We start from the raw sequence: 19200 nt of genomic DNA, 5'->3' as shown, positions 1-19200 counted from the left end.
ACAATTGAGGTGAAAATGTTTTTTACAACAATTAATTACTGCTTAATGTTTTCCACATAAACTACTTAAAAAAAGACTGTTTAAATAATATAATTGAAAAAGGTTTTAGCGTAACATAAATGGCTTAAGGCCTAGGTGAAATCACCATTTTGTATGTAAAATTCGTAACCCTTTTTAACAAGGCCTGCTATATAATCTTGTCTTGACAAAAAGTCTTCACTTTTTGATTGCATTGAACAAGCATCCGATCTTTAATCTGATCTCTCTTCTGTAACAGCTTAGGGTCTGCAGTGGTTATGAATTTTAACTCAGTTATTTACTTTCTTTTTTCTAAAAATACTTCCATTATTGCTGCTCAAACAAGCTATCATCTCTAGTTTGATCAACAAAAACTAATTATCGCTAGGCTTATCATTCAGCAAACCCCCTTTACTCTATCTTTCCCTTCATGCTAAACAAATTTGTATCCATCAAGTTTTTTCTTTGCACATCAACAAAACCTCAAAACTCTCACCCATTTTCATTTTTTCTTTATTCATACAACCTATAACTTTTCTTCTAACTTAAGTCTTCAGATAACTGTTTCCTTGTTCTTTAACCCTATCCTTTATTTTTTAGTAACTCATAACTTAATAGTGGTTGCTTGCAATCTTGTTGGAAGTGAATTAGTTATATATTGGAAGTGAATTAGTTTATATATATATGTGTATATATATATATATATATATATATATATATATATATATATATATATATATATATATATATATATATATTATATATATATATATATATATATATATATATATATATATGTATATATATATGTACATATATATAAACTATGATCCACCTAAAAATGCTGTCTTTTTAAATGCTGAAATGAATGAATTTTATAATGTAAAATGTAGTGTTGACACAACCAAGTGTCGTTTAAGGTCCGCAAATCTATTTGGAAGAGGTCCCACAAAAAAACCTTTAATTTTTATAAAAAATCTAAAAGCATGCTTGAGATTTGCTAATGAACATTTGAATTGGTCAAGAAAATAATGCCCGAAAGTACTTTTTAGTGATAAATCTAAGTTTATGTTATTTGGATCTGATGATATTAGATATGTTCATTGACCAAAAGGCCATAGAAATGATCCTAAATACCAGCTACCAACAGTAAAGCATGGAGGTGGAAACATTGTCTGGGGTTGCTTCAATAGAGATTGTGTCAGTCCTCTCCATTTGATTGATGGCATAATGGACAAAAATATGTACAAAGATATCATTAAGGCTACCACATGCTAAAGACAAAATGCCTTGAGGATTTTTCAGCAGGACAATGACCCAAAAGATATTGAATGACCCAAAGGATTTTTCAGCAGTACAATAACCCAAAGCACACTTCAACCCTTGTGAATGAATTTTTCAAGACCAAAAAAGTTTTTCTGTTAAATTCCTCTGTTAAATTCCTGCCTATTTTCTGTTAAATTCCTCTGGGATGGAGGGGTACCGCTGCCCAATTTTTTTTTCTAGAATAGGTCCTATATATATATATGTATATATATATATATATATATATATATATATATATATATATATATATATATATATATATATATATGCATATATATATAAAAATATATGTATATATATATATATATATATATATATATATATATATGCATATATATATAAAAATATATGTATATATATATAGATATATAGATATATATCTACATATATATACATATATATATATATATATGCATATATATATATAAATATATGCATATATATATATATATATATATATATGCATATATATATATAAATATATGCATATATATATATATATATATATATATATATATATATATATATATGCATATATATATATAAATGTATGTATATATATATAGATATATAGATATATATCTACATATATATACATATATATATATATATATATATATATATATATATATATATATATATATATATATATATATATATATATATATATATATATATATATATATATATATATATATATATATGCATATATATATATAAATATATGCATATATGTATATATATATATAGATATATATCTACATATATATACATATATATATATATATATATATATATATATATATATATATATATATATATATATATATATATATATATATATATATATATATATATATAGATAGATAGATATAGATAGATAGATAGATAGATATATATATATATATATATATATATATATATATATATATATATATATGTATATATATATATATATATATATATATGTATGTATGTATATATATATATATATGTTATTCATCAATATGCTCCAGCTCCATCAGAGAAAAGCTTAAATGGTTTATTAGAGGGAAAGAGCTACATATCCTCCAACTCATCACGCTTTTAATTGTGAAGTAATTTGCTTGGATTTCCCACACAAAAAAAAGTCTAAATGTTTGAAACCAATATGTATACTATTCCAGGCAACAGCTGTTTTATTTTCTAAACACTAATATACTTTCAACTCAAAAATTATATTTTTATTGCTATGATGAAACCGTTGGACACAGATGGTCAGATGATGTATGCTCTATGCTGCATGATTTTAAATTATTAATTATCTCAAATGTAAAGGATATCAAATTGATTTGCAATTTATGTGCTAGGCAAAATATAAAATAAAAAGTTTTAGATTGATTTAATTATCTAGTTCATAAAACTGAAAAACTTGACAGCATTACTGTTTCATTACCAAATAAAACTGTCACATTCTGTATAGGCATGACACCTCTAAAGAATGTGGCAGAAACATGGTCATTGCAAATCAAAAGTTTCTGGCAGAAACACTAGACGATCTCACAAAAAACCATAACAGCTCAATCTTCTATATATATAAAGGGCAATGTGTGTGTGTGTTTGTTTGTTTGTTTGTTCTCTATAGAAATCCAAACCGCCGGACCGATCTCAATGAAATTTGGCATGGGGGTAGTCCTCGAGGGGGAGAAGGTTCTTAGCTGGGTTTTGACCCCGGGGTCAGGGGGGACCATTTTTTGGGCCGATTTTTTAGGCCCATTTTTGGGCCCATTTTTGTGTACAGATATCAGGTAAGCCAGTTTAAATATTGGCCCGGGCAACGCCGGGTAACTCCAGCTATATATATAAAGGGCAATGTGTGTTTGTGTGTGTTTGTTTGTTTGTCTTCTTCTTCTTCTATATATATAAAAGGCAATGTGTGTGTGTGTTTGTTTGTTTGTTCTCTATAGAAATCCAAACCGCCGGACCGATCTCGATGAAATTTGGCATGGGGGTAGTCCTCGAGGGGAGAAGGTTCTTAGCTGGGTTTTGACCCCGATCCCCGGGGTCAAGGGGGCCCAAAAATGGGCCCCCTGACCCCGGGATCAGAGGGGACCATTTTTTGGGCCCATTTTTGTGTACAGATATCAGGTAAGCCAGTTTAAATATTGGCCCGGGCAACGCCGGGTAACTCATGCTAGTATTATATATAAACATGATACAAAAAAATTTCTGAAATTTGCAGAGTTTCAAAGCCAAACTTCTTAGTTGTTTGTTCATTTAAGACATGTTCTTTTTGAGAAATCGAAATATTAAAGGCTACTTAAAATTTGATTATATGGGAAACTGGAAATATTTAGTTTTATGTGTGTTACATCCCATATGTTTTGATCAAAGATCAAAGTGCCTGATAAACTGAAATAAGCATACATAGCTCTGTTGCCTCTTTTTTGTTAAAATTTTTTAAGACTTATTGAAGCTAAACATTTTATAAGTAAGACATTTGATAATATTTTATCATTTTTTTGAAAAATTTATTTTATTTTTCTTTAAAATTAAAAAAACACATTTTTATTTTCGTGTTGTTCACAGTTGTTTTTTGTATGGTTTATACAAACTTGATATAAAGTGATGAAACACAGACACCATGGAATCATATATGGTAAATAGATGAGGTTAGGAAAGTGATAAGGTAGCAATGCTATTTATTAAAAAAGGTTTCATATAATTTTTTATTTGAATTTTTTTATGAAAAGAAATAGGGGGGGGGGGATGGCTTTATTATCTCATCACACACTTAGTACGTTGTGGTTGTATATTACAATGTGTTACCATCTACCTTTAAAAATATAAGTACTCTAAAAGGTTATAAGCGAACGTGGTTTATGAGTTTATGAATTTACAACGGAAAAATCACAGATGTCCAAAATGAGTGTCTTGTTTTCAAAAGAACGCTGTGAATAAATAGTTCTTGTATTTAGCACAAAAACTGCATTTATATATTGTGTTAGGACTAAAATGTCATAAAAGTATACTTTTAATTAAATATATTACCAAACAGATATCTAATGTCACTAAACACTAAATTTCATTTTTCTCAAAATGAGAAAAATGTGACATCTGTGGTTTTACCCGTGTGGTCTACATATATATATATATATATATATATATATATATATATATATATATATATATATATATATATATATATATATATATACATTAGACCATTTCAAAATTGTATATAAAAATAAAAAATTTTGAACTTTATTTGGGCTACCCTTTGATTTGATGTGGTATATGGTCAGGAAAATGAGTTCAAAATTGCAAACTTAAATAATGTGTTTTAGGGACAACTCAATTAACTTTACTTTTTAGCAGGTCCCTATTATTTTAAAAAAAGAAGTTTTTTCAAAAGTATGTCATTTTGGGTCTTAAAAGTAGCAAAATTATATAAAAATTTCAAAAAAAATAATAATTTCATACTGCAATTATTATTTTAGATTTAATTGCACAAAAACTATGGTTTTTTAACAGGAAATGAAATGAGTACATTTTTACAAGTTTTTAATAAAAATAAAAATTTTTAATTGATTTTTATAAAACAATTATTATTTTTGAAATTTATATATTATTTTGCTTTTTTGAGTACCAGGTTGACCTACTTTTAAGAAACGTTTTTTTTTTAATTTTAGGACCCCATTGAAAAGTAGACTTAATTGAGCTGATACTAAATATTGGAATAATGCTTTGAAACTTTAATGATTTTTTTCATCAATTAACAACATTTAAACATCTAGCCACTTAACTATTAAAAAAAAAAATTTTTGAACTGGTCTAATATACATATAACACATCGCTTAATAAGTCCGTAGGATAGCTAATAAAACAACAACATTTTGACATAATTTGATTTTATTCATCAACATAGTCTCCTTTTAAGGCGATACAGTCATTCCAGCGCTTCTCTAACTTTTCGATACCATGTTTGTAGAACGATTTATCTTTTCCTTCAAAATATGCTTCAGTTTCGGCGATGACCTCCTCATTCGATCCAAATCTCTTTCCCTGGAGCATCCTTTTGAGATCTGAGAACAGCCAATAATCGCTGGGGGCCAAATCAGGCGAGTATGGTGGATGGGGCAACAATTCGAAGTGTAATTCATTCATTTTTACCATTGTTTTCATTGACTTGTGACACGGTGCATTGTCTTGATGAAAGAGAATTTCTTTCTTCTTCATGTGCGGTCGCTTTTCGTCAATTACAGCCTTCAATCGTTCCAATAATGCCATGTAATATTCGCTGTTGATCGTTTTACCTTTCTCAAGATAATCAATGAACAATATACCATGGCTATCCCAAAATATGGAGGCCATAACCTTGCCAGCAGAAGTTTGAGCTTTTGGGCGCTTTGGGCGGCTTTCACCTGCTGGTGTCCACTCAGCCGACTGTCGATTTGACTCAGGAGTGAAATGGTGGATCCATGTTTCATCCATTGTGACGTAGCGACGCAAAAAATCCTTTTTATCTCGGTGAAATAGTGCCAGACATGCTTCAGAATCATCGATTTGTTGTTGTTTTTGGTCCGGTGTTAGCAAACGCGGCACCCATTTCGAACAAAGCTTTCTCATACCCAAATGTTCGTGTAATATTGTAAACACACTGCCTTCTGATATCTTTATGGCCTCGGCAATCTCCTTCAATTTCAATTTGCGGTCGGATAAGACGATTTTACGGATTTTTTTGATGTTTTCCTCAGTAACTGCCGAATTTGGGTGACCGGAGCGTTCAGCATCATCGGTGTTTGTACGACCACGTTTAAAGTCAGCAAACCACTTTTCAACCATTTGCCTCGATGGAGAGGAGTCCGAATAACACTTATCAAGCCATTGTTTGGTCTGCACCGTGTTTTTTCCCATCAAAAAGCAATGCTTAATGAGCACACGAAATTCTGATTTTTCCATTTTTTTCAATTCACAAAAGTTGATTCAATCGTTCACACACTAACTTGGTAAATAATGGTCCGATTGTCATGAAACTTTGACAGATATCGTTTGAAGGTTGGTACTTTCTAAAAACAATACGGATTCGGTATTTGTGTTGCCATCTATATGTCATCCTACGGACTTATTGAGCGATGTGTTATATATACACATATATACATATATATATATATATATATATATATATATATATATATATATATATATATATATATATATATATATATATATATATATATATATATATATATATATATATATGCATATATATATATATATATATAGAGAGAGAGAGAGAGATCTATAGTTTGTTGGCTTTGGGAAGAGCGGAAAGAAAAAAGTGATTCTTACGCCAACACATACGTCACTTTTAATTACTTTTGACTTTCGTCCAACATTTTCGTGTTGGAGGAAAGTCAAAACCATTAATTTAATTACAAATTAATTGTTATATAAAAAAACCACAAAAACGCAAATTTAATTGACCAGAATGTTTTTAAAAACATTCTGAATGTTTTTAAAACATTCTGAATGTTTTTAACAATATAAACAATGTTTTTATTTTTATTTTTTTTAATAAAATGTTTTTATTTTTATTTTTTTTAATAAAATGTTTTTATTTTTATTTTTTTTACTGTAAATCATGCGCGGAGTGTTGCTACATCGACTATCTTATAGCCTGACTCGCAAGGGAGTGCTGCTACATCGACTGACAAATAGCCTGACTCGCAAGGGAGTGCTGCTACATCGACTGACAAATAGCCTGACTCGCAAGGGAGTGCTGCTACATCGACTGACAAATAGCCTGACCCGCAAGGGAGTGTTGCTACATCGACTGAGGGTTTGGTTGGGGCAGGCAGTCTATCTGTATTAAAAAAAAAAAATCCGGTCTTGCATTTTAATTTTTACTTTTTGTCAACAAAATATGGAAAAAACTTTCGGACAACATCTAAGGGTTCTATATATATATATATATATAAGCATATATATATATATATATATATAAACATATATATATATATAAACATATATATAGATATACATATATATGTGTAAATATGTTTATATATACATATATATATATATAAGCATATATATACAACCTGTAGATGTTGTCCGAAAGTTTTTTCCATATTTTGTTGACAAAAAGTAAAAATTAAAATGCAAGACCGGAATTATTTTTTTTTATTAATTGATGGACTGCCTGCCCCAACCAAACCCTCAGTCGATGTAGCAACACTCCCTTGCAGGTCAGGCTAAAAGATAGTAGATGTAGCAGCACTCCCTTGCGAGTCAGGCTATTTGTCAGTCGATGTAGCAGCACTCCCTTGCGAGTCAGGCTATTTGTCAGTCGATATAGCAGCACTCCCTTGCGAGTCAGGCTATAAGATAGTCGATGTAGCAATACTCCGCGCATGATTTACAGTTAAAAAAATAAAAATAAAAACATTTTATTAAAAAAATTAAAAATAAAAACATTTTATTAAAAAAAATAAAAATAAAAGCATTGTTTATATTGTTAAAAACATTCAGAATGTTTTTAAAACATTCTGGTCAATTAAATTTGCGTTTTCGTGGGTTTTTTTAAAAACGTTTATTTGTAATTAATATAATGGTTTTTACTTTTGTCCAACACGCAAGTGTTGGACAAAAGTAAAAAAGTAAAAAAGAAAGTCAAAAGTAATTAATAGTGACATATGTGTTAGCGTAAGAATCACTTTTTTCCTTACGCTCTTCCCAAAGACAAGAAACTATAGATCTATATATATATATATATACATATATATATATGCATATATATATATAAGCATATATATATATATATATATATATATATATATATATATATATATATATATATATATATATATATATGCATAAATTTTTTATATAAAAGTATATATAAAGTTATAAATTTTTTTAAGCCTTGGCTATCAACGTATGTTAAATCTTATAATTTATAATTGATATTAAGCTTGTAATTGATGATGCACATACATTTTTTATGGGATAACTTTCAAATTCTCTCAAAACAAAGAAATTAAGATATTTTATACTTTGCAAAGTATAGCTCTGAAACATTTTATTTTCAAAATAAATGCAAGTGTTCCAATCAAGGCGTTGTTCCAATTTCTCTCCCTTTATTTATATGTGGTAGTAATTACCAAGGGAAAAGATGATGATCAAATGGATGTGTGGCTGTGACTCTAACAAGACAAGAAAAGAAGTCATGATCTTAGATAGAGATTGAAGATAATGAGTGTATTGATTCATTAGAGAAGATCAAGCTAGTTTGGGTATGTTGAGCAATGAACATGCAAATGATTTAAGTATGAGCTTGTAGAGAAGAAAAAGGTAAAGGTAGAAGTAAGAAAACTTGAAGAGAGTGTTACATATGGTATATCAAACTTAAGTATGAGAGACAAGATGCTCCAGATTTTACATTAGAGAAACAGCATAAAAGGGGAAGGATAAATTGATGATGATAATGACAATGATAATGATGATGATGATGATGATGATGATGATGATGATGATGATGATGATGATGATGATGATGATGATGATGATGATGATGATGATGATGATGATGATGATGATGATGATGATGATGATGATGATGATCGTGAGTATGAATTTTAATTTAAAAAAATATTATTTTAGGATGTATCAATATTTAAGCAGCTGCCGTCACAAACCTGGCTCCAGCCCCGGCCCCTGTCAAATTTCAATCATGGTTACTTACTGCTGCCACTAATAATGGATTTTATATATCCAATTTTTAACCATTATTATCAAATAAAAAAGCAATTGATAAATGATCAATAATTTTCATTAAAATGTTTGCCCTTTAAAATAGTCATAAACTAAAATAATTTTTTTTTTTTTAATTGAAAAAAACAAAACAAAGCAACCTTTAAAAGTTCATTTCTGTGCCTGTCCAACACTTATGGATCTGATATTAAGAAGAATACATATTTTATCCATTCTATTTTAAAAACTTTAAACTTAAAATGTTTCTTATCATAATCTATAAGGACATAATTAATTATCTTATGCATTTCCTCATTGTTATGAGCAATAGTCTTATGTGTTTTCTCATGGTTATTAGCAATAATCTTATGTGTTTCATCATGGTTATAAACAATAATTTTGTGTTTTCTCTTGGTTATGAGCAGTAATCTTATGTGCTTCCTCATGGTTATGAGCAGTCTTATGTGTTTCCCGATGGTTATGAGCAATATATAAACAAATTGGTTCAAAACTATTTTATTATATTTTTTGTATTTTCGTTTAGCAATAATTAACTTTTGTAATTTTTTTTTTTAATATTGTTTTAATATAGAGTGCTTTACCAAAACCTGTTGTTGTCAAGTGTTCCGTTAGTGATTATCAGCATTGTTTAGGCAAGTAACCTTTAAAACTAGATTTGATTTTTTTATTTTATTTTTAAAAGAAATGTTAAAGAAAAAATGTTTTCATTAAGTACAGGTAGAGTTCCCTTAAAAACACATACCCCCTTAAACACTACATGTATAAACTTTCAGCTCTGGGTTCCACTAATTTCAATGAAATTATTAAACAATGATTGAATCAGTATCTATAAACATCCTAGATTACAAACTAATTAAAAATTTACCTCTTTTACTATTTTAAAATCCTAAAAAAGTGAATACATTGTGAATATTTTATTTTTAAAATGGTTGAATTTATGCATAATGACCCCTTACTGTATAAAAATTTAATTTTAAGTTTGCAGTTGTCTTATTTCTAGATAATGTTAGACTTGTTCTAATCCACCAATATAATATAAACTAATTTACAAACACCTAAAAATGTTTATTTTGCATTTTATTCGCAGTGCTATGGATGTAGTTTTTAAGGGGTCACTAGCTGTAAAATAGGAAATCTAGCTTTTAATACAATTACAATGTATATGTTGAATAAACAGAAGTAAGAAAAAAATAAGAAATGTATATATTTAATTCAATAATAGTATACTCTTTGAATAACATAAAATGACCATAAAAAATCATATATATATACTTCTTAACACAATAACAATGTATATTTGGAATAGCATAAAATAGTTCTGAAAAAGAGACATGCAATAAACAAACATTTTATCTAAAAAACATAAATGAGTCATTAAAATTTGAAATGTTTGACTCAGAACAAAAATATTGTGTTTTTATTTACGATTTGGATGATGATGATGCAGATGCAGGAAGAATTATTGCCGGTTTCTTGTTATCAATGCGACAAGCCATTTTACTACATACAGATTTAAGAATAGAATGTCATTGCGAACACTCCTTTAAAGATTTTGCAAGACATTCTTTTACACAAGAGCATTGCAGTTTGCAACGATAAAACAGTTCTTTTTCTTGGAGCTTATGTTTCTCTTTCTCCTCTGAATCACAAATTTTCTTCTGTTTTTCTCCTTCGAGAGAAGCCACTTTTTAAAGCACATCTTGAGCCTCCATAGATCCGTGCACATTAGTGACCCTTGTTGTTTTTGTTTGATTAACCTCCTTGGGTTTAACCCGGTTTACAGAAAGTAAACCAGGCACTTCTGCTAAATTAAGGCTTTTTTCATATGATTCCTCAATAAATGATTGGGACATTTCATACATTGATTTCCAATATTCGGCTGAACCATACCGTCCTTTCGTTTGCGCTACTTTTGACTGAGATCTTGGAGTTGTTGCTAAGGGTCCATCTTTTGATGTCACTTTTCTTGTTTTCTTAGGAGTAGCAGATATTAGAGAAACATCATCAGTTTTATCAATAAGGAGAGCTGCTTGTTCAAACTTATCCTGTTGCATATCATCAACATTAAGACCATTCTTACTTATACCAACTCTCTTAGCAGCTGATACGATATTGGCAGCAGATGCCCAATTGTTCCACATTGTTCCTAGGATATTCATAAATCTTTCTCGGTTTATTGTCTGGAAAGAGGAATAGAGTTCATCTCGCGTGTTATTATAATAGCGATGGAGCTGTTGATTAGGTGCTTGGTCAAGTAGCTGTGTAACTCCAGTAGTATCAGGCAGAGACACAAATAAATTAATTTGCTTTTCACGCAAAAAATTAAGAACTTTAAAGTCAAAACGTGATGAATGACCATCTGATAGAAGCACAACTGGGCGCTCTATACCTTGCTCGGTGAGATGTTTATCAAGCTTGTTATACGCAGCCAATAATGAACAGTTGTCTTGCGAACCACTTTCTGTCGTTGAGATAATCAAATTTTTGATGTTACTGACAGCATTTTGTGGTGCCATCTGGCTCGTTATGTCATTGCCAGCAAATATTACTTGACACAGTGAAACCTCTCCTAAAAATATAAATATCATATTTCACTTTTAAAAAATATAAAACTATAAAAGAAACAATTTTAGTTGTTAAAATTGACTCACCTGATATTGAAAAGAATGCTCTCTCCATTTTCGCGAATCATTTTTTCACATGTCTCTCCTTTTCCAGCATAAACTAACCCAGCGGCTGTATCATCTACACCGTAGTTGATAAACTGTGGTGTTTCATCATGATTGAAAACTCTTTTTGTTGCAATATCATCGACCCATACACCTTTTTTTATGTTTTTATAGTTCTTCATTATTCTACAAGCAATCAGTTCGTCAGCTAAGGCATCTGGGATAAAAAAAATTTATAAAATTAATAATAAAATCAAGTTACAAAAGTTATCAACGTACAAAGCATATAAACTTATTCAAGTATAAAAACCAAGTTGTAGAATGAAAACACTTAAGAATGAAATTAACAATAAATCTTTTTATATTCAGGATAAACTAAAAAAAATGTGATACCAAAATTTTTACCTAGATGAGCTGTAGCCATCTCCCTAGTACAATTTAGGGCTCTGTTCATTTTAACTCGGCCTTGCCTCTTAATGACAATATCATCATGTTCAGCATGCCATCTTCTCCAAAATGATTTCCCAAGTCTAAATAATTGGAAAAAAATGCTCAGTATTTTACATCTATTTAATATCTACTGTACCCTTCTACCTGTTGGGATGTAGAGAAAATCAATGTAAAGGATTAACTTCCTTACTTTCTATTTTGTAGTGCCATTTTTCAACTTGGTGATAGTTTTAAAAACTTTCTTCCACCTTTTCCATTTTTGTTCAAATGATCTCTGATTTTCAGCACATCCAAAATAATTTCAGAAACTTCTTTCTTAGAGAGTCCCTGGTGGGCTCTGTTTTTGTTTCTGATAAAACAAACTATTTCCTTCTCATCATCTGGATGTAACACTCTCAAATGTTCCTTTTTTACATTCTTGACTTTTCCATCTAACCTTCTGTCTATTGTACCACGATCTTTAATTAAAGGAAACTTACCTGTTTTTAATGCTGCCTGTCCTCGTTTTTTATTTTCTGTGCACCAATCTACTGCCTCTGATATTTGATTTTCTTTAGCTCTTATGTCCTTTCTGTAAACTGTTGCTTCAGCTCGAGTTTCTGGCTTTGTTTTTGTTCTACTTCTTTTTCTACCAGCAGAAATCTTGAAGTTAAACTGCGGTTTTCCCATACTATTATTTAATTTAAATACTAAAAATAAAGAAGATGCATACTTAAATAATGATTATGAGTACAAAATAAACAGAAAGGTACCAGTTATAACCATTTTAACATTTTATGGTTAAAGAAGATCAGTATAAACATTCTCTCCATTCCCGGCTATTCTAAGTGAGCCCGTGAAGGAATATTTTACCTAACGCAATTTAGTATTTAAGGGGGAAATCATGTAGTTTTTAAGGGACTTTACTAGCTAAAATGCTACTTTTTGTTGCACTAAGTTAGCCAGCCTCTTTGTATATCATACTACACTGATTTATGACATAACAAAAAAAAATTATAACTTTTAGAAATTTTTCATCAATATAAATACAATTATGTTCCTTATAGTTTTTAAGGGGAATCTTTGAAAAAATCAGAAAATTCACAGTGCTAATTCTCACCAAATATGGCAAACCAAGGATAATGACTTCCAGGGAAGAAAAACCCTATATTAGGTATTTTCAAATTGAAAAAAAAATTTTCAAATAGTTGACCTGTAACAATTGTACCCCATTTTAAAAATTTGCGTAGTTTTTAAGGGAACTCTACCTGTAGTCGCAATTTTCATTAATGAAAATCGTTATTTTCATTCATTAGGTAGTCGTAGTTTTTTAAAATCTGTAAAGTGCAATTGGAAATCAGGTTATCACTGGTCTACTGCTTTTGCCTTAAGGTAAGTTTTTTATAAGTTACAACAAACTATATTACCCAAAAAAGAAATGGTTATATTTAATGAGTTAATGTACATTACAGTGGCCCTATTAGGTTATTATTATATTTTAGAATGGTCTTAATCATAAATACATATTATATTTAATAAATACATATTATATATTATATTTAATAAATACATATTATATATTATATTTAATAAATACATACTATATATTATATTTAATAAATACATATTATATATTATATTTAATAAATACATATTATATATTATATTAATAAATACATATTATATATTATATTTAATAAATACATATTATATATTATATTTAATAAATACATATTATATATTATATTTAATAAATACATATTATATATTATATTTAATAAATACATATTATATATTATATTTAATAAATACATATTATATATTATATTTAATAAATACATATTATATATTATATTTGAAATTTGGCTACTTTTATCTTGTTTTAGTTTCAGTTGATTATTATTTAATTCAATATTATTATTTATCAATATTAATTAGTTATATTATTATATTTTCCAAAATTTACAAAATTTGTAAGAAATGATTGTTTAAAGAAATAAAACAATATTTAAACCTAACCCTAACTTTACCTATGCCTCAACCCTAATCCTCAGTTGAGGTTAGGGTTGTAGCAGCGCTCCCATGCATGCTTTCTATTTGTTAGTCGATGCATATACTTTTCACTTTTCGTAAAAGTTGCTTACAGAGGTTGTTTTTTATTTTTTACCAAAATAAGTATATATCACGGAGCCAAAACATTAATAGGTACAAAAAAAGTAAATATTTTTCATAAACATTGGACGTGTTTAGTAAGTGTAAATATTGCTGTATATATATATATATACATATGTATATATATATATACATATGTATATATATATATACATATGTATATATATATATATACATATGTATATATATATATATACATATGTATATATATATATACTTGGATCAGAGTATATATATATATCCTGGGATCAGAGAAAAATGTCAAAAATAAAAAATAAGGAAGATATTTTATTTTATAAAATGGCGCCTTAGAGCACATATTAACTGACAGTTTTTCTATGATTGCTAAAAAATTTTGTTTTTGTTAATCAGGGTGATAAATAATTATGGCAAATAATCTTAAAGGTAAATACTTACCCTAGATCAAAGTTTTAATTTTATGGTGTTTTTAAAAGCTTTATACAGGCTGTTTATAAGTTGTCTTCGAGTATTTAATTTAAAATTGCTTTAATTATCATAATTTATTAAAAAATTTTAAATATAAAAGGTATGATTTTTAGTTTAAATATATAGTTTAAATATACTCAAATAAAATTAAAAATTTTTAATCAAAGAGAGAATTCAAATTGTTTTTTTTATTTGCAGAATTTAAAAATTTTCAAGAGGTTTTGAAGACAATGAAAAAATCATTCAAAATTTGATAATAAACTTTGACAAGTTTAGGGAGATTGGCAGTGTTCACGATCAGAGGAAGCCATTCAAAATGTTAGGGAAAGGTTAGAAGAAACCAACATTTGTCAATTTGAAAGGGCACTATCGAAATGGGGATGAGCACAAGCAATTATTATCATGCTGATTAAGAAGCTTTCAAACAAACAAAAGTACATAAAAGAGTTAAGTGAAAACGCTTTTGACAGAAGAATGGAGTTTTGTGATATCATGTTGTCAAATTTTAAAAAAAGTTCTAACTTGCTAAGCAAGATTATTTAGTCAGACAAGATCCAATGTATGCTAAACAGTATTATAAACCACCAGTGCAAACAGGTGGTTTATAATACTGTTTAGCATACATTGGTATTAAACAGTATTTAAAACAGTGCAAACAAATACCTGTGCCCACCTCAAAGAATAAAGTAATGATGTGGTGTAGAATAACTTCTGGTGGTTTAATTATTCTATTTTCGATGTTTTGCTCACAGATGATTCATATTTACAAATCTTGAAGAATTTTTATGGCCTAAACAAGTTAAACAATGTCCAGGGTCGAACCCAGACTATTTTTGGTACCGCTAGAGTGGTATGGGTGCCCTAATAAAAGCGCCCAAAAAATATTTTTTGTAATTTTATTTTTCTTTTGGTTTTTTTTTATAAAAAAAAGGGGGAAAAAGTTTCGGCTTCAAATGCAGTTGTAACTAACTAATTTTCAGTTTATTTTAGCTAGTTCTTTTTTTCTTCAGGACAATAAAATAAGTTAAAATGTAATTATGCGTTGTAACTCATTTAATGTTTAAAACTTTAATTGGGTTACTAACCGAATGTTCGATTTAAAAAAAGAAATCAACACTTATTGCAAAACTAAATTTAATGACAATGGAATGTATGAAAAAATTGTTTTTATGAAAGATGGAGGGATTTTAAATATTCATTGAGGGGCTGTTTATATAAGGCAAGCTAGCCTGGTTAATCGGGCTGGGTCTTCGAAAAGAAATCTAAGCATGTTTAATATCTCTCTCTCTATATATATATATATAAAAAGCAATGTTTGTATGTTTGATGTTAGCTATAGGCGTCAACACCTCTGAACCAATCAATACCAAACTTGGCACAGGCACTAAGTAGGTCTGAGCGGTGGTTTTGGCCAGGTTTGGGCCACCAGCAGCCCCTCCGGCCCCAAGGTTTTCCCAGACATTCAAAGAAAGTATTCCCAGACATTCAAAGAATATTTCCCAGACATTCGAAGAAATTATTTAAACAACTTAATGAAATTTGGAAAAGATAAATTTGGTCAAGTTTAAGTGTGACAGAAGCCTGCACGAAGCGCTAGGTAATCCAGCTAGTTTACCTATAAATTAATCTAATGTTTACCTGAGAAACTGGCTGGCCTAGATAACTGAGATCTTGCCTAATTTAATTAGTATCCCACTTAGGTAAGACAATTTTTTTCCATTTAAAAACTAACAAATGAGTCAGCCCAGCCTATGAATGTAGCTGATTCAATAAATAATTTTTTATTCAATCAAAAACATTCCTGATTGTTTTTAAAAGAACCAATTGAAAATGCGTAACAAAAACAAAATAAAATGCGTAATCTAAATTTAAATTTGATTCCAATGTAAACATTAATTTTTTTATGTTATTTTTCTAGTCAACCCGGCTAACCAGGCTAGCCTAGCTCATATAAACAGCCCCTAAGAATAAAGCTAACTTTTGCTTGTTGGTAATTAAGAGTTAACTGTTTTTTTTATAATAAATAAACAAAAGTAAAAACACCAGTCTAAATAACAATTTAGTAATTGCACAAATTTAATTTTTTATAAAATAAACTTTTGATCTTTAGCTTGCTATTTTATTTTACATGGGAAAACAAAAAAACTAAACAAAAATTTTTTCAGAAAGTTTTGTTATTCTTCATATTCTTTTCGACTACTAGTAAAAATGACGAATATAAAAATAACCTAATAAAAGTTTTACTAAGTTTTAGTTATTTTTAAACTTGAATGTCACTAATGTTTAAAAAAATCCATAGTAAATGTAAATTTTTTTAATAATACTTAATGATTAAAAATATATTTATATAATTCTTGTAATAATTAAGTTAACCGTAATTATCTTTTTATTTAAAAGGGGCTTAAAGCACTGTGAAAATTATTAATCCTTAGTAAAAGTCAATTTAATAGAATTGCTAATATTTACTAATAATAAACATAGTAAATTGCTAATAATAAATTTAGTTGGATCTGCTCTGTGTGGCAAACTTGACCCTCTCTCTCATTGTCTTAAATTTACATCTCTCTCTTTTCTACAAATACTATCATTGTCGCTGCTCAAAGAAGCTATCATCTCTAGTTCCATCAACTAAAACTTATTCTCGCTTGACTTGTCATTCAGCAAGTCTCATCCTTTTATTGTATCTGCCTCTGCATGCTCTTAAAACTTTTATTCATCTAGTTTTTTCACCCGCACTTTAACCCTTTAAAACTCTCTCCCATCTTCATGTTTTCCTGACTCGTAAAACCTACAACTTTTCAGTTCTTTTGTCAACCTTTTCCTAGCTCTTTAACTCTATGGCCCAACTATGTTTACAATGCATTTTTGCACCTTGTCTTGCGGTAGTGGTAAAGCGCTTGCTTCATAAGCGAGAAGTTCTGAGTTCAATCCCCACCACGTCCCTGGTAGTACCGCGCTCAACTCGTTTCTTCGCGCAGCGGCCTTGTTTGTCAAGGTTTGTCTTTTGGAGTTATAGAGTTGAGAGCGTTATACCACAAATAAGTAGCCTCCTTGTCTGTAGTGGGCTTCTCGGCCTTGAGGAGGTGAATTAACAAAAAAAAAAGAAAGAAAAAGGACACCATTTGAAAATCAGCTCCAGATATTTCATACAAGGGCGGATTTGACATTTATAGAGATAAGGAATATAATCCGGAGTAAAAATGTGACAAGCCCAATAAAGAGAAGCAACCTTAGCAGATGCTACTTTTGCAATTGATTTAATGTATGGTTTCCGAGAAAGATTGGAAATAAGAGTTAATCTTAGAAGATGAAATGTAGATGACTCATCGAGTACATTACCGTTCATAAATATAGGAAGATCTAGATTGTTACCTGAGTTAAAGTTCACCAGCCAATCCGAGTTTTACCTGAGTTAAAGTTCACCAGCCACTGAAAGCCCCATGCTGTAGCAAAATTAGATCCTTTTCAAGATCAAATGCCCCTTCCAAACAATCAGAGAGTGTTGGCTTCTTATCAATGCAAGAATAAATAGTAGTATCATCAGCAAACAATGCCACCTTAGATGTGAGAATTTCTGGAAAGAAATTAATAGATTTCTTTATCTGTTCTGCCTAATAGATAAAGAAGAGGTGAAAAGTTGTTCAACAGATAGAACCTGTTTACCCCTTAAGTCTTTGACTAGGAAACTTTCTACAAAACAGTAGCCGGATAGGTTTAATGTCTGCTCAAGATGAGTATCAAAGCAATATCTCTATCTTTTGAAATGCTCATTAAATCTTCTTTAATATTCAATAAATCTTTAAATAATGAATATCTTCATGTTTATTCACTTTGCTTTTTAATGGGTAAGAGAATTATTGATATACTAATTGAGATTTCGAATAAAGATGCAATGTAATGTGTCTGAAAAGTTTTCAATAAAAAATGAAGTTTTTTTTTTAAATAAATCTTTTTGATGCTTAATATAACTTGCTCGCTTAGAATCTGTTTCATCATTAACAACATAGCTAATTGAATTTTCCAGTTGAAAATGTTTAATATTTTCTGTATTTAAAAACTTTTTTGGGATACAAGTCACTGATATATTATTAAAGATGAAAAATTGATTGAAACAAAACTACTTCAGTTAGACTATTTGTAATTTGGCATTATCTGACTAGTACTAAGCACAAAAATTGCTCATAATTTACAAACACAAAGTTTACGTTCGGAAGTATTTTAATCCATAAGTCGCAATTTTATCTCACAATTTAAAAGAAAACCTATGGGTAATTCCATGTCAAAACAACAAAAAAATTCAAAAAATCTAAATGAATTAATTTTTGCAACAAAGATACTTAACTAAGCTAAAAAGATTTCCTCAAAGTTGTTTTAAACAAATCGG

The 19200-nt window shown here is 29.0% G+C and overlaps 1 protein-coding gene across 2 annotated transcripts in view; it reads left to right on the top strand.

Moving 5' to 3' along the window:
• Positions 1-19200, top strand: part of LOC136075551 (TM2 domain-containing protein almondex-like) — a 33727-nt gene that overhangs the window by 8101 nt on the left and 6426 nt on the right. The window contains exons 3-4 of one of the 2 annotated variants that reach the window (XM_065789018.1): positions 9671-9735; positions 13518-13589. In XM_065789018.1, the coding sequence (XP_065645090.1) occupies positions 9671-9735; positions 13518-13589 (137 nt within the window). Of the gene's footprint in view, positions 1-9670; positions 9736-13513; positions 13590-19200 lie in introns of both variants that reach the window. The other variant, XM_065789017.1, reaches the window with a different exon arrangement.

Source organism: Hydra vulgaris, chromosome 01 (assembly GCF_038396675.1).
Source record: "Hydra vulgaris chromosome 01, alternate assembly HydraT2T_AEP".
NCBI classification, from domain to species: Eukaryota; Metazoa; Cnidaria; class Hydrozoa; order Anthoathecata; family Hydridae; genus Hydra; species Hydra vulgaris.
Note: the sequence above shows the minus strand (reverse complement) of the source record. Positions and strands in the feature narration are given on the sequence as shown.